Source organism: Stegostoma tigrinum, chromosome 6 (genome assembly GCF_030684315.1).
Source record: "Stegostoma tigrinum isolate sSteTig4 chromosome 6, sSteTig4.hap1, whole genome shotgun sequence".
Lineage (NCBI taxonomy): Eukaryota > Metazoa > Chordata > Chondrichthyes > Orectolobiformes > Stegostomatidae > Stegostoma > Stegostoma tigrinum.
This window is the reverse complement of record NC_081359.1, coordinates 80,665,370-80,681,722: the sequence shown is the minus strand read 5'-3', so window position 1 is coordinate 80,681,722 and position 16,353 is coordinate 80,665,370. Positions and strand designations below refer to the sequence as shown.

The 16,353-nt window shown below is 43.0% G+C and overlaps 1 protein-coding gene across 1 annotated transcript in view; it reads right to left on the bottom strand.

Moving 5' to 3' along the window:
* The window catches only part of wdr95 (WD40 repeat domain 95), a 120,118-nt gene that overhangs the window by 67,659 nt on the left and 36,106 nt on the right, over nt 1-16,353 (bottom strand). The window contains exons 4-6 of the mRNA XM_048533637.2: nt 13,621-13,674; nt 10,514-10,597; nt 550-612 (exon numbers count right to left, since the gene is read on the bottom strand). Of these exons, the coding sequence (XP_048389594.2) occupies nt 550-612; nt 10,514-10,597; nt 13,621-13,674 (201 nt within the window). The remainder of the gene's footprint in view (nt 1-549; nt 613-10,513; nt 10,598-13,620; nt 13,675-16,353) is intronic.

Here is a 16,353-nt window from a genome sequence, read left to right as displayed (position 1 = left end):
CCCTACATCAAGCCAGGATGATGTGTGGCTTGCAGGGAAACTTGCAAGTCAATATTTATAAAAACCAAAAGAACTGTGGATGCTGTAAATCAGGAATGTAAACAGAAATTGCTGGAAAAGCTCAGCAGGTCTGGCAGCATCTGTGAAGAAAAATCAGAGTTAACGTTTCGGGTCCAGTTCCTCTGAGGAAGGGTCACTGGACCTGAAACGTTAACTCTGATTTTTTCTGTACAGATGCTGCAAGACCTGTTGAGCTTTTCCAACAACTTCTGTTTTTGTTCCTGAAGTCAATATTTATCCCTCATCCAAAATTCCATCAGATGAAAAATAGCATATTCAAGTTAACTGTTATTCTTCCTACATATGATTTTTAAAATGGTTATTCAGGATACAGTTTAAAGATTGTTATGTTAATCTAGTTTGATCTAGTGAAGCCTTCATTCCCCGAGGGGCTGGAGCACTGAGTTTTTCACAGTACAGGATCTGTCTCAACATTTCAAAATAGCAGTGAGTATGTGAAGAAGTAAGCAGCCACAGCATTATACCCACCCAATCAATCTGACCACTTGCAGAATAATCAATCTTTCTGAAGAGTTCTCCGATTTGATCATGCTAGAATGAAGGAGAGAACAGAATGAGTTAAACTACAAACGATAATAGCACTGACCTAAGTTTCCTTCTGTGTGAAAAATATAATAAGATATAAGGAACACCAAGAACAAGAAAAACTTTCTTAGTTGACTGAAGGTCAGGTCTAATGATCCACTCAGCTGCATTCTGAACATTAACAACACTTTATCCCCACTGGTAGATTACTCCAAATATTCATATTTTAGTTAATAAATAACTACTAACAACTTACTTTCTTAACTGGCTTATTTTCAGACTGCAGACCTTAGGTTTCAGTGACCTTTCTTTCAATATTTGTCGGCTCCATTTTAATCAGACTTGCTGCTCTCCTTTACTCACTCTCCAATTTCAGTACAAGCCACATGTCAGCCCTGGATCAGTTAGTAGCACCTGCACCTCTCAACCAGTATTGGCTGAATTTTGTGTGAAACCCCCATAACCCTTGGCAAAAGTCAGGGTTACGTCTGCCTGAAAGTTACTAGATTGCCATACAGCCATTTACTGATCATGGAGCCTTTAGCTGGCTTGAAGCAGATCTTCTGCCCTCGTTGGAGAAGCTAATGACATGGTGAGGAGTTCTCTTATCCCAACAGCGCCATCAGGAGGGAGCAGTGGATATTCCTGGAGTGGCAAGCCATTGGTGATTTGGGGGGAGTTTCTGATTACAGTTACCCAATCCAGGCAGTCAATGATTTGCAGCAATTTTCTGACAGCTTATTGAGTTCGTTAAGCAGCAGTTTGGATATGACACATTGGTTAATTAGATAAAGCAAATATACAACCGTGACAACTGGGGATAGTTCTCTGCTATCAGAGGACAAAGAGGATGTTGGCGTGGAATGATTGGTTTTGTTAAATTTACGTGAGTGGCAACCTGCTCACTTGCTGAGGTGTTGGAGAACTCTCCTTTGGGTCATACTCTTTTTCTGGTTCACCTTCTATCTGAGGGGGGAAAAAGATCCCTGAGGACTGCCTGATGAGAACTCCCCTCTGACCCTGACCATTTTACCGTCGCATCATATTTCTAGGGGCTGTTAGCTTATACCGGGTCAATCAATTCTCCATATAGCTTCAATTCTTGGCAATGGGACTGCGCATGAGATTGGATGACTATTGCCCCCTTGCCTGTCTCTATCAAAGGGTCAGTTTACCATTCTATGGGAGAACAAATTTTTCTTATTTGTGAAAGCACACTGAAAGTAGGTTTTGTGATTGCATGTAAGTCTATTTTTATGCTGCCAAGAGTCTATTTACAAATGTCACACACTTAAAGGAGGTTGCATACTACACATGAAACACCACATATGGAATACTGAGTGAACACAGGTTTAAAGGGCACCACAATTTTCAACACCATCCAAAGAGGAAGAAAAGCCACAAAGCCTAAATGAAGAGAAGTCCAATTGAGGCCCAAAAGGTTAGCACACCCCAGCAAGGGTAGTGAGCAACCAGGATGGACGAATTGGGATGGTAATACTGTGAATCCTCACCAAAAGCCATTCACGCCCATACTCTTATTCTCTTTCAGTCACCATGCTGCAATTTTAAAAAGAGCATTTACCTAAAACCTTCCACGGCTAATTTTAGGAAAAATTGAACACGCTGTATTTTCTCTTCTTTTGAAAAGAGAAGATTTGCAAAGGGCTAAATGTGGAAAGTATGTTTCCACTTGTGGGAGAGTCCATTACTATGACCTACAAATACAACATGTTGCCAACAAATCGAATATGGAAATGTGTCTTTCTCTCCACCGTTAAAATGAAGCCTGAAGTGGTTCAGGCTAATACTTTAGATATCCTTAAAAGGCAACTATGTAAATACATGGCAGCAAAGTGAATAGAAAGGTGTGTAACCATTTAAGATGAGGAGATGATATGAGAGGAGATTCCATTACACTATAATTACCAACATAGACTAATTGAGCTGAATTTGAATTTTGAAGTTGAGGTAAATCTGAAGATTGATTTCAATTTCCTCAAGGTAACATTTTCTTTAAACAAATTCTGAAAGGGATTGTGGACCAAAGAGATCATTTCTAAGAAGGCATGCAATTTAAGTGCTAACTGGATAGTTTCAAGTTCATTGATTAACCGTTTACAAAAGTTGAAATTTTATTATATATCGAGAAAACAGACCAGGAACCTAAGTTTTTAGCTGAGGATCAGGTTCAGACTAGAAGAACAGTTTCAGCCAAATTGAACAGCAGTCACTTTGTGAAGTCTTAAAGATGTTTCAGAGTCCCAAGCTCTGAGAAAGTTTCTGTAGACATTTTCAAACTGTCAGAACTGAAAGGAGGCACAGTCCATTGAAGCTGAAAAGAGTTTCTCTGAGTCATCCAAGGAACTCAAGTATTCAGAGCTGGAAAGTCATCTCTAGGCCATAAAATTACAAGAATCAGCTCAGTAAGAAATTGAATAGTCAAGATTAGAGTGACCCTTCACTGGTACTGATTACCTGTAAATGACATTACTGTGAAAAAAACTGAAATTTGTTTTGCTGTTTATGTTAAGATCTTTCGAAGCTGTCATACATATGTATAGTTTCATTTTACTTTGTGTGATAAACTTGTGTGCTTTTGTTATAGAACACAGATAGCCTCATGAATATGAGAGATAATGGGAACTGCAGATGCTGGAGAATCCAAGATAATAAAGTGTGAAGCTGGATGAACACAGCAGGCCAAGCAGCATCTCAGGAGCACAAAAGCTGACGTTTCGGGCCTAGACCCTTCATCAGAGAGGGGGATGGGGTGAGGGTTCTGGAATAAATAGGGAGAGAGGGGGAGGCGGACAGAAGATGGATAGAAAAGAAGATAGGTGGGGAGGAGAGTATAGGTGGGGAGGTAGGGAGGGGTAGGTCAGTCCAGGGAAGACGGACAGGTCAAGGACGTGGGATGAGGTTAGTAGGTAAGAGATGGAGGTGCAGCTTGGGGTGGGAGGGAGGGATGGGTGAGAGGGTGAACAGGTTAGGGAGGCAGAGACAGGCTGGGCTGGTTTTGGGATGCAGTGGGGGGAGGGGATGAGCTGGGCTGGTTGTGTGATGCAGTGGGGGGAGGGGACGGACTGGGCTGGTTTTGGGATGCGATAGGGGAAGGGGAGATTCTCCCACTGACTGAGGACGAACGGTCAGACCTAAGCAAGGGGCTCACCTTTGTCCCCCTACAACCACACATCAACGAATACCAGTCACGTTTGGGCATAGAGCAGTTTTTCTGCCGCCTTCACCTCCACACTTCCTTCTTCAACCGGGAACCTAACCCTCCCTCCACTGACCCCTTCACCCACTTCCAACACAAGTCCTCCTCCTGGACACCACCCCCAGGCCTCCTACCCTCCCTCGACCTCTTCATCTCCAACTGCCGTCGAGACACTAACCGCCTCTACCTCTCCACCCCTCTTACCCACTCCAACCTCTCCCCCGCAGAACGGGCAGCCCTCCACTCCAACCCCAACCTCACCATCAAACCCGCAGACAAGGGTGGCGCAGTGGTAGTATGGCGCACTGACCTCTACATCGCCGAGGCCAAACGCCAACTCTCTGACACCTCCTCCTACCACCCCCTTGATCATGACCCCACCCCTGAGCACCAAACCATCATCTCCAACACCATTCATGACCTCACCACCTCAGGGGACCTCCCACCCACAACCTCCAACCTCATAATTCCCCAACCCCGCACGGCACATTTCTATCTCCTTCCCAAAATCCACAAACCTGCCAGCCCTGGATGACCCATTGTCTCAGCCTGTTCCTGCCCCACCAAACTCATCTCCACCTATCTGGACTCCATTTTCTCCCCTTTGGTCCAGGAACTCCCTACCTACGTCCGTGACACCACCCACGCCCTCCACCTCCTCCAGAACTTCCAATTCCCTGGCCCCCAACACCTCATTTTCACCATGGACATCCAGTCCCTATACACCTGTATTCCGCATGCAGATGGCCTCAAGGCCCTCCGCTTCTTCCTGTCTTGCAGGCCCAAACAGTCCCCCTCCACCGACACCCTCATCCGCCTAGCCAAACTCGTCCTCACCCTCAACAACTTCTCTTGCGATTCCTCCCACTTCCTACAGACAAAGGGGGTGGCCATGGGCACCCGCATGGGCCCCAGCTATGCCTGCCTCTTTGTAGGTTACGTGGAACAGTCCCTCTTCCTACACAGGCCCCAAACCCCACCTCTTCCTCCGTTACATTGATGACTGTATCGGCGCCGCCTCTTGCTCCCCAGAGGAGCTCGAACAGTTCATCCACTTCACCAACACCTTCCACCCCAACCTCAAGTTCACCTGGGCCATCTCCAACACATCCCTCACCTTCCTGGACCTCTCAGTCTCCATCTCAGGCAACCAGCTTGTAACTGAGGTCCATTTCAAGCCCACTGACTCCCACAGCTACCTAGACTACACCTCCTCCCACCCACCCTCCTGCAAAAATTCCATCCCCTATTCCCAATTCCTCCGCCTCCGCCGCATCTGCTCCCACGATGAGGCATTCCACTCCCGCACATCCCAGATGTCCAAGTTCTTTAAGGACCGCAACTTTTCCGCCACAGTGGTCAAGAACGCACTTGACCGCGTCTCCCGCATTTCCCGCAACACATCCCTCACACCCCACCCCCGCCACAACCGCCCAAAAAGGATCCCCCTCGTTCTCACACACCACCCCACCAACCTCCGGATACAACGCATCATCCTCCGACACTTCCGCCATCTACAATCCGACCCCACCACCCTAGACATTTTTCCATTCCCCTTGTCTGCTTTCCAGAGAGACCACTCTCTCCGTGACTCCCTTGTTCGCTCCACACTGCCCTCCAACCCCACCACACCCGGCACCTTCCCCTGCAACAGCAGGAAATGCTACACTTGCCCCCACACCTCCTCACCCCTATCCCAGGCCCCAAGATGACTTTCCATATTAAGCAGAGGTTCACCTGCACATCTGCCAATGTGGTATACTGTATCCATTGTACCCGGTGTGTCTTCCTCTACATCGGGGAAACCAAGTGGAGGCTGGGGACCGCTTTGCAGAACACCGCTGCTCGGTTCACAATAAACAACTGCACCTCCCAGTCACAAACCATTTCCACTCCCCCTCCCATTCTAAAGATGACATGTCCATCATGGGCCTCCTGCAGTGCCACAATGATGCCACCCGAAGGTTGCAGGAACAGCAACTCATATTCCGCTTGGGAACCCTGCAGCCCAATGGTATCAATGTGGACTTCACCAGCTTCAAAATCTCCCCTTCCCCCACTGCATCCCAAAACCAGCCCAGTTCGTCCCCTCCCCCCACTGCACCACACAACCAGCCCAGCTCTTCCCCCCCACCCACTGCATCCCAAAACCAGCCCAGCCTGTCTCTGCCTCCCTAACCTGTTCTTCCTCTCACCCATCCCTTCCTCCCACCCCAAGCCACACCTCCATTTCCCACCTACTAACCTCATCCCACCTCCTTGACATGTCCGACCTCCCTGGACTGACCTATCCCCTCCCTACCTCCCCACCTATACTCTCCTCTCCACCTATCTTCTTTTCTCTCCATCTTCGGTCCGCCTCCCCCTCTCTCCCTATTTATTCCAGTTCCCTCCCCCCATCCCCCTCTCTGATGAAGGGTCTAGGCCCGAAACGTCAGCTTTTGTGCTCCTGAGATGCTGCTTGGCCTGCTGTGTTCATCCAGCCTCACACTTCGTTATCTTAGCCTCATGAATGTGTTCAGCAACTAAACACCTTGATAAACAACTACAAAAGTTAAACTTGTGATCTGTCGAGCCACGTTGGGATTGGACTCGTCCAGTACCATCAGCTGGGTTGATCCCACTGTAAGTGTTCATTTAAATTACAGCTAAATTCCTCTTTTACAGGCACTGCATAAATCCAAAGCTATAGCTGTATCTCCGAATGGTTGTTGTAATGATGTGATCAGAAAAGTTGTGTACATTTGGCACAGAAAATACAGACATTTTCCATTGTCTAGGTACTGCTGTGTAATAGATATGGGCACAATATGGGCTAAAAGCCAGCAATCACCAATTGCTCTGTTTTACTTTCACCATATGATCTTATTTTCTTTTTACAAATATTCAATAGTCCAGATGTTAACTGAACACAAGAATTGGGCTACTGGCAACGAGGAAAAGTGAAATGTTCCTCCGATATCACTAGCATGAAGCCATTGTAGTCTTAACTCATGAGTTTCAATTTAATGTAATTGGTGGGCTGCTGATCTATTGTCTGTTTCATTGTCAAACAAGCCAGACAGAACTCAGTTGCCATCCATTTCTAATTGATGAGGGCTTGAGAAGACATTATACATTGACTGCAGATTTGTTCTTGCTGGAAAGGTAGGTAGTCTCTATTTATTCTGGAAGCAAATGCAACTTTGTTTCTTGTTTCTTCATTTCTCCCTTGTTTAAGAAATATTAACAATTGTCTGAAATTTTTCCAACATGTGATGCTCTCACAATAAAAACACGTGATGCAATGCTGGACGTTAGATAAAAGTGGACTCTCTGCAACATGGGACAGTACTAAGGGCAGATCACCTGTACAGCCTCGTTCTTCTACCTGCAGTTACAATAACCATTGATTTATGAATGTGAGTTTATATTCACAATGAAGTGTCACCCATGCCACCAATGTGCCCTCAGGACTATTTCTTTGTTGTTCCCCTCCTACTACATATACTGTGAAGGACTATACATGTCTGGCAATGATTGACATGGTACACAGTTGGGCATCAAATATGGCATCAGTAGCATGAATCCTCGAAGGTGCTAGCAGCACTGAGTATTACTGTCACAGGTGAGCACATAGTGCAAGTGTGGTGCTGTAGGAGCATGGTGCCTACAATGATGATGTGATCAGCTGAGGATTGTGTGAGATAACCCACTAACTCAATAACAGGGAAATTCCCTACATGATACTCTCTAAACTGACATTTAACCAATTCTTTATTAAATTACTGCCATTGTGTTTCAGACATTTAGACTTCAGCAGTTCAGGCAGTTCGTTTACAACCACTATTGGGTTTGTTCATTTTTATCGTTTGCCTTTAACAATCACTGTTACATTTTTAAGGTGCAACAGCCATTAATAACACACTTTATGTTTGTAAAGGATTGAATAGTTAAACAAGTAGAACTAATTAATGTATTAATGGATATAGCATCTGAAGTCTGCAGAGGTTAATGTTTACATTATGATGATTTTCTTGGCCTACACTTGGGATTTAAATACCTTTTGCAATTTGCCAAATGTTGTAAGAATTGTCAACTCACTATATCGTCATTTTATTTTAAGAAGCTTTAAGTTACTCCTTTGATTTTCTTGAAATTGCAATTTTTCAGTCTGAGCACTACAGTCCACTCACTAAAGAAATTGTGTTTAAAAAATATCAACAAACTGCCCATGTAATGTTGCACATAACTTCATAGTTGTGCAATCATTTCCAGTCATTTGCGACTAATCTTTTTTCGTAGCAGAAATCCTAATAAATTAGAGCAACTCTTACCGTATCAAATTGTGTCTTAACTTTATTTTAATTTAACCTATCTTTCTAATCAACCTGTTCAGAGATGTTATTACACACTTTTGGAGCAGGTGGGACTTGAAATCAGGCTCCTGGTTCAGGGATAGGGCCACTACCGCTGTGCTACAAGAGGGCCTCAACTTGTGCTTAACCAAGTTCTTAACAAGCTAATGCTACTTAATCTTTAAAATTGTTTAATACTAATTGCATATCAAAGGCAAACTCAGAACGTTGCTCTAAAAGAGCCTCTCGAGCAGGTGTACGTAGAAAGGATTTTGCCTCTTGTGGGAGAATCTAGAAGTGGGCAGCAGTTCACTTCTAATTTCATGTTACAGTTGTATAGGACTTTGGTTCGACCACATTTGGAATACTACATACAGTTCTGGTTGCTATGCTACCAAAAGAATGTGGATGTTTTGAAGAGAGTGCAGAGGAGATTCACCAGGATTTGCCTGGTATGGAGGGCGCTAGCTATGAAGAGAGATTGAGTAGATTAGGATTATCTACATTAGAAAGAGGGAGGTTGAGGGGGGACCCAATTAAAGTCTACAAAATCATGAGGGATATAGACAGGGTGGATAGCAAGAAGCTTTTTCCCCAGAGTGGGGGGCTCAGTTACTAGGGATCATGATTTCAAGGTGAGAGGGGAAAAGTTTAAGGGAGATATGCGTGGAAAGTTCTTTATGCAGAGGGTGGTGGGTGCATGGAATGTGTTGCCAGCGGAGGTGGTAGCGGCAGGCATGTTCGTGTCTTTTAAGATGTGTCTAGACAGATACATGAATGGTCAGGGGCAGGGAGCAGAGGGGTACAGATCCTTGGAAAATAGGCGACAGGTTTAGATAGAGGATCTGGATTGGCGCAGGCTTGGAGGGCCAAAGGTCCTGTTCCTATGTTGTAATTTTCTTTGTTCTTTGTACTTCTTTCATTGCTCATAATGTCGCATCTTAAACATTGGCGAGATCAAATGCAGACTGGGTCACTATTATGTGGAACATGTCTGCTTTGTGCACAGAAATGACCCCAACCATCCATTTGCTTATTATTTCAAAAAAACCATCTTGCTCTCGGGGAACTATTTCTGTCCTGAGCCTACTACTTTGTTCCAACAACACCTTGGATTCTGGTCAAGCTCTTTACATCTCCTCGGGCTCAATACTGAATTCCACAAATTCAGAGCATGACCTTGGAATCCTCCATTTTCATATATCCTCCGACCCTTCTTTATCGACCCTCCCTTTCACCTCTACCACAAACACACACACAATGTCTTAGTGACTTTGCTCTTAGCAGAAAGGATTAATTTTCTCCTTTTCACATCTTCCTTTAGAATCTTTTTTACATCTCTATTTTCCCTTCACCGTCACTAACAATTACTTTGTCTTTGACTCTGAGCAGCACTACAATCAGTTCCACTTGCCTCTCCTCTCCCTGAATCACCAGCGTACACCTTTCAAAGCCTTTCAGTCCGAAGATATCATATGAGACTGGAAATATTAACGTCATGTTTCTCTGTTCGCAGATGCTGCCAGACTTGTTGAGTTTCTCCAGCACTTTATTTTTATCTTAATATCAAACTAGGGATCACCAATTTAAGACTGCAATAAGAAGGTGTTTTTTTTCCCCTCAATAAAGGTTGAGATTATTGGAATTCTCATCCTCTAAGGTAGTAGAAGAAAAGTTATTCATTATTTTCAAGGCAAAGATAGATCAGTTGTTGACAAGTAAAAGGTTGAAAGTTTATTGTGGAAAGGCAAGAATGTGGAGCATCAGATCAGCCACAATTTTATTGAGTGATGGAGCAGGCTGAAGGTCCTGGATGGTGTATTCCCGTTAATAAGTCAAATGTTCTTATATTTTTATGCTTTGGCCTTACTTCTGCATTTCCTGTGCCTCCCCTCTTACTGGAATTTGTCCCAAGCAGAAATTTTGTCATCTCTTTATCAGGAAGTATGGGGCTGAGATAAAATAATAACCTTTAGAATTATGCATATCTTGTCAACTGTTGTGTTATGGCTTGCAGCAGGTATGTAACATAGCTTTAAAGGGGCATGCCCATGATGTTGTCACTGGATCATAGCATGTCACCTAACAATGGAGCTGACAATCTCCATCTTCCTGTGCTCTGTCTTCTTGAAGCATGACATGTTGAGGAAGGCTTTTTGCAGTACATCCAAATTGTTAGCAGTAATGCAAGTCCAATGAATGCAACGTACACATGTAACAATGGTTCATTGAGTTCTTCAGTACTATATAACCCACATCACATCTATATCAATGTTACAAATATCACAGCATGATCATGCAGAACGTCCATATATCTTGCCACCCCAAATCTCCAATTTCCAACACTTACTACTCCATGGAATCCCAGGCATTTTTTCATTATTTTCTTGAAAGCCTCCATGTCCAAGTATTTCCTTCCAGCATTTTCAAACTCCTAAAAACAACAAAGGCAAATAGAGATTCATTCTGCATACATCGAGCTCTCTTTTTCAGGTAATCCATGGTGTGGACACTCAGAATGTGCTTACTTTGTTCTATATTTGATTCTGTGCAAGTTATGCTGTACAAGCGCAACCAACTTTAGCTGCTTCATCAATGACCTTCCCTCTATCGTAAGGTCTGACCTGGGGATGTTCACCGATGATTGCACAATGTTCAGCACCATTTGTGACTCCTCAGGTACTGAAATAGTCCATGATCAAATGCAAAACAATCTGGACAACATTCAGGCTTGGGCTTACAAGTGGTAAGTGACATTCACCCCACGCAAGTACCAGGCAACCATCATAACCAGTACCCCATGATATTCAACTGTGTTACCACCACTGAATCCTCCACTATCAACATTCTGGGAGTTAACATTGACCAGAGACTCGACTAGATGTGCCACATAAACACAGTGGCTACAAGAGCAGGTCAGAGGTTAGGAATACTGTGGCGAGTAACTCATCTCCTAACTCCCAAACCTCTTCCATCAACTACAAGGCACAAGTTAGGAGAATGGTGAAACACTCCTCACTTGCCTGGATAGGTGCAGCTCCAACAGCACTCAAGAATCTGGACACTAACATCTTACAAGTGAATAAAAAAATTATGCTCCCATGAACTCCTTTCCTAATCACAAACTGTATTTTAATTGCTCAGACTCCCCAAAGACCTGATTATAATTTGGGGTGATGGGTTGTGGGTCAGGCAGGCACGCTGTAGACAGCTAAAAACAAGGCCATTTGAAAACCAGGCCTCATTGGATTAGCAGGGCAAGTTGCCCTAAAAGACAACCTGCAGAAATAGGCAACCAAACGCTGACTTACACAATCTCTAATTATTTTAACTATTGTGCTTGAATGATGAATGAAAATCTTCTTAAAGTAGAGTTGCATTCCCTGCAGTAAATCCTTGTGCTGAAACTGCTTTTACAATGTTCCAAATGGTTACATGTTGCTTCTTACAGTAAGAACAAGCAGAGAGGCTACCCATAGCTTTCTCAGGCTTCTCTGGATGTTTTGGTAGAGAAAATGAGGGGCAGGATAAACCATCCCCTCTTGAGTCAGATTGCAACTTTAGTCAAAATTTAAATGGTCTCCATGAAGACCGCAGGCTTCAGCACCATGAGACACCAGTGCACCCTGGAGTCACAAGGACAGCGACCTTAATGGATCCATCCATCTTCAGTCGACCTTGCTGCAGATCAAAAAGGTGATATGCCTGGCTTCCTGGGGATGGCAATAGTGTGATGGATGCAACAAGCATTGCCATTTCCCATGTTGCAGGTACATCTGCTCCTTCCCCCCCATCTATTCCCAATTAAGGAAGTCCACCATAGTGCTAGTTAGTTGGTTGGGTCAGCAGACCTCTCTGCAGTAGCAGCTACCAGCCTTCAGGATTCCAATACCCACATGTCTTAGATCTTACAGCATTTATTCATGTTAAAACACTTAAAATAGCCAATTCAATGGAAAAGTTACAGAATACATATATCTTGAATGCACAGGTTCATCAGAACTCAATCATCCATCACAGAAAAACTAAACTCTGTTTCAGTTTAACTGACCCATTAGCCATAAAAAGTGAATTTATTAAATCTGAAAGTGAAAAACTTAGTGTGATAGACAAGAAATAGCAAAAAGTGCAACAATAATTTGTGGCAACTGCCATAAAATCAAATAAATAGTTCCAAAATCAAATAAAAAATTCTGTGGTCAAATTGGAAGATAGTAGAAACTGCCGATGCTGGAGAATCTGAGATAAAAAGGTGCAGAGCTGGATGAACACAACAGGCCAAGCAGCATCAGAGGAGCAGGGAAGCTGACATTTTGGGTCTGGATCATCTGAAGAAGGGTCCAGACGTGAAATGTCAGTGTTCCTGTTCCTCTGATGCTGCCTGTCCTGTTGTGTTCATCCAGTTCTACACCTTGCTATCTCTGTGGTTAAATTGTTTGCTGACCTAATCATAATATTTAATTTCATTTAATAAGATGTGCCTCTAGTTGTTACCCACCACTGCTGTTTTAAATTAAGACTTCTCCCTGATTTTGAAAACTTCTCCCTGATTTTGAAAACTTTGGGTGGGTCATGATGTAGGTGCGACCTGGTATTTATGCAGAGGTAATCACAGCACGGTCTGGACAAATTGCCTATAACAAGTCCAAGCATGGTATTTGGTCCCACAATGTTTTGGCATTGAACTGACTGCAGTCTAAAGCCATCCATGTTAATCTGTGCAACACTGGAGCACTGATCAAAAGACATCACAAGATTATTGTCTTCTACTTTTCTGTCGCTTTTTGTCATTTCAGAAAGAAAAAGCTTCCTAATGGCCATTCTGATGCATTTCAAGGAAGCCTCAAGATCAGGCCAGAATGGGGAGTAGCAAGGCAAGTTGTAGAGTGGTTAGCATGATTATGGAATGCGGCTATCCCTCTTCAAGTACAGCTCCGATTATTTATGCATATCTTAATATAATTCAACAGCTCCATTACTTGTGGAATTGATTGGAATGTGCATGGTGCAGGCTCAGACCAAAAATAATAAGTGGACTCCTACTTATGTTATGGGATCCTCATTTTCGAACTAATAAGGATCTCTTGCCTGAAACAGGCCAATACTTGGATGAAATGGGGCTGCCTAGATTAACAGTGGTCAATACCATACTGGAGGCTGTGATCTCTTGTTAAGCCTGACAGTAATATCAATCTTAGTGAGTCTTGATTAACTCTACATTCTTGATAACTTTGAGTTACTAAGTGCTGATATGTCATTTGAAGGAATAATAATGGCTATGAGAATATTTTACTTTAGTTTTATATGCTGTAATTATTGCAGAAGGTTCTTATTTTCCTTCACTAGACTGTAATTAAGTGGACATTCACCTATTCCACAATACACCTTTCACTTAAGCTTGACTTCAATCATTAGGATCCAGGGTAGCATGTTAGATTGTGAATGAGTAAAACTGACCTCAAAGGCAGCCTGGATACTCTTCAGATGTTCCAGGGAGACTTGCTGTTCAATCTGTAAATAAAACAAGCAATTGCGATTTATATACTATTAGCAATTTGTTAAAAAATCATGCATCAGGTGTGGGTAAGACCAGATTTATTGCTGATCTATACATAACTGAGCTGATTATTAGGGCATTTCAGGGCATGCATTGTTGTGGGTCTGGTGTCACATGCAGGCTGGATTAAGTAAGGAGGATGGATTTATTTCTTTAAAAAGACATTAGACGCTTGATTTTGGAGAAAGGTCTGTCACTGATCTCTGATGCTGCCTACTTGGAGGAAGATATGTTAGGCCATAGACTGATAAATCAGCTTGGGAGTCTCACTATATTTTCAGAAAGCATGCAAGATACCTGACAAAAGCAGAAGATTCCAGCCTATGGAATCCTGCTTTGCACATTGCTGTAGGCTTCAGCCTGAAACAAAGAAGTCTCGCATGCAAGCAAAATTTCTAAACATCAAGATCATGAGCAGAAACAAGAGAGCGATTTGTTCCCAAGATAGTAGGAACTGCAGATGCTGAAGAATCTGGGATATCAAGGTGAAGAGCTGAATGAACACAGTAGGCCAGGCAGCATCAGAGGAGCAGGAAAGCTGATGTTTCGGGGTTATATCTTCCTTCAGAAAAATTTGTTCCCATCATTTTTGGGGAATAATTGTCCCATTTCTGCTCAGCAAAAGCCATGGGAGTTGTTTCACGCTTTTCGTTTTGTTGATCTTTAGGTTAGTACTTGCCAAATTTTCTTCCCTGATGTGACCCCATATTGAACCTTGAAAATGTTCATGACCTTTACTGAGAACTGTAAGAGTGCAGCAGGACTTCTGAGAGAGCAGAAGTTTACCGGAGCAGGAGCGCAGCTCTTATAAAATTTGATCAGAACTCCTTGGCAACCAATGCCAGGTCGCCAAAATCACGGCCTTCCACCCCACCTGGGGCTGACTGCATTTCAGGAAGTCCTGGTTTAGATTAACTGCTGCTGCAACTTATATATAACCATAGGCTCTTGTAGTGCAGTGGTAGTATCTTTACCTGTGGGCCAGGAGATGAGGGTTCAAGTCCCACCTACTCTAGGGATGTGTAATAACAGCTCTGAACAGGTTGATTACGAAATAGCTACAAATAACCCATGACACAAGAGACCTATGGTGCTTGATGTAAGCAACTCCCATTTCTGAAAGGAATGAACACTAATAGATTAAAAACAACTGCTTGCCACCCAAAAGTTGAACATTCTTTTGTGCCATCACATTTGTAACTGTGAAGGAAATGTCCTTCCTCAGCACACAGAAATTATATATCATTGCCACTGTGCCACTCTCTCAGCCTCAGTGCCCTCTTTGATCCTAAGCTGAGTTTTGACCACATTTTCTCTTCACCATAAAGGTAGGATGGTGGAGCATTGGGACGCAGGTCAGAAAAAGCCAAGCAGGGAGAAGTCTGAGCAGGGATCAGCTACGGAACCAAAAAGCGCTGTGGCTTGTTGTAAAGGATCTTGCATTGGAAAGGTATGTTCTTTTAGCTTCAATAGTTAAATACTGTATTGTAAATTAGATATTTTGTTCCTATGGAAGTTAATTTTATGACTCGATTCTGTAAAGGTAAGTTGACCATTACAGTGATCAGTATTGTGTCAGCATTGAAATGCATTAATGTACTTTTCCTGTTGCCAAGTGTGCTCTAAACACTGCTTGTGATCTCTAGTGGAAATAAGTGATTTAAATGCCCAGAGACCTTTTAAAATTGAAAAAAAAAAATCAATAGCTTCTGCTTGGAGAAAAGAAAAAGCCCCACTTGGTCCTGGGCTACTTTTGTTAAAAGGCCTTGCTTTGGAAAAAAAAAAGTTTAACTGGGTTTTTCAGTTTCAGTAGATTCCACTGTTTACATTAGCCAGCAATTGTAGTTATAGCTGAGCCTATTACGCATGCTTGGCTGAGTTTCAAAAGCTCCATACCCACTTCTCATCACATGGGCTTCATTTACATTTTGATTAATAGTTTTAAGATGCAATTTATGTTTTTAATGTGGTTAGTGAAGCATGTTTTTTTTAATAACTGACTGGTAGCCGCGCTCTTCGATCTACAAAAGACAAGTAGCCAGTAATCTCTTTCAGATGAAATGTCTTGCTTATGGCTAGAGGGGCCAGTTTAGGAAAAGCAAGTTGTACCACAAAAGTCACACAAGAGGTTTCCAAAGTCCAATGAGTTGTTTTTCTGACGTTGATACAGCTGCCAAAAAAAAATCACTACAGCCGCAAGTTAATATATTAGCAGACACCGGCCCCCAAAAGGGAGTTGCCATTTTTACCTTTACTGTCAGTTAGTGACTGCCTGGTGAACTAGCCAATGTTTAGGGCCTTTATGTCTTGCTTTTGAGGAAAAGTGGAATTTTTGGCATACCACTGATCACCTGGTTCCCGCTACCAGACTGTATCAAAATTCCTTGGGTACATTACCGCCATGCTTCCTGTGAACGCCCAAGCCAATTAAACAGTCTCTGTTCGAAGAATGCTAACAGATGTGAAGCTCTGCCTTTGAAAGGACTGCAGTGTTTATGACTTGGTCCTAACAGAATGTACCCACAATATACCATAACTAGTGAAGATGTACCCACTTAAAAGGAGTTAAAAGTACTAAGTGGGTTGTATAAATGAGAATTTTGTTTTCCCAGAATCATGTTTGACTAAGAGTT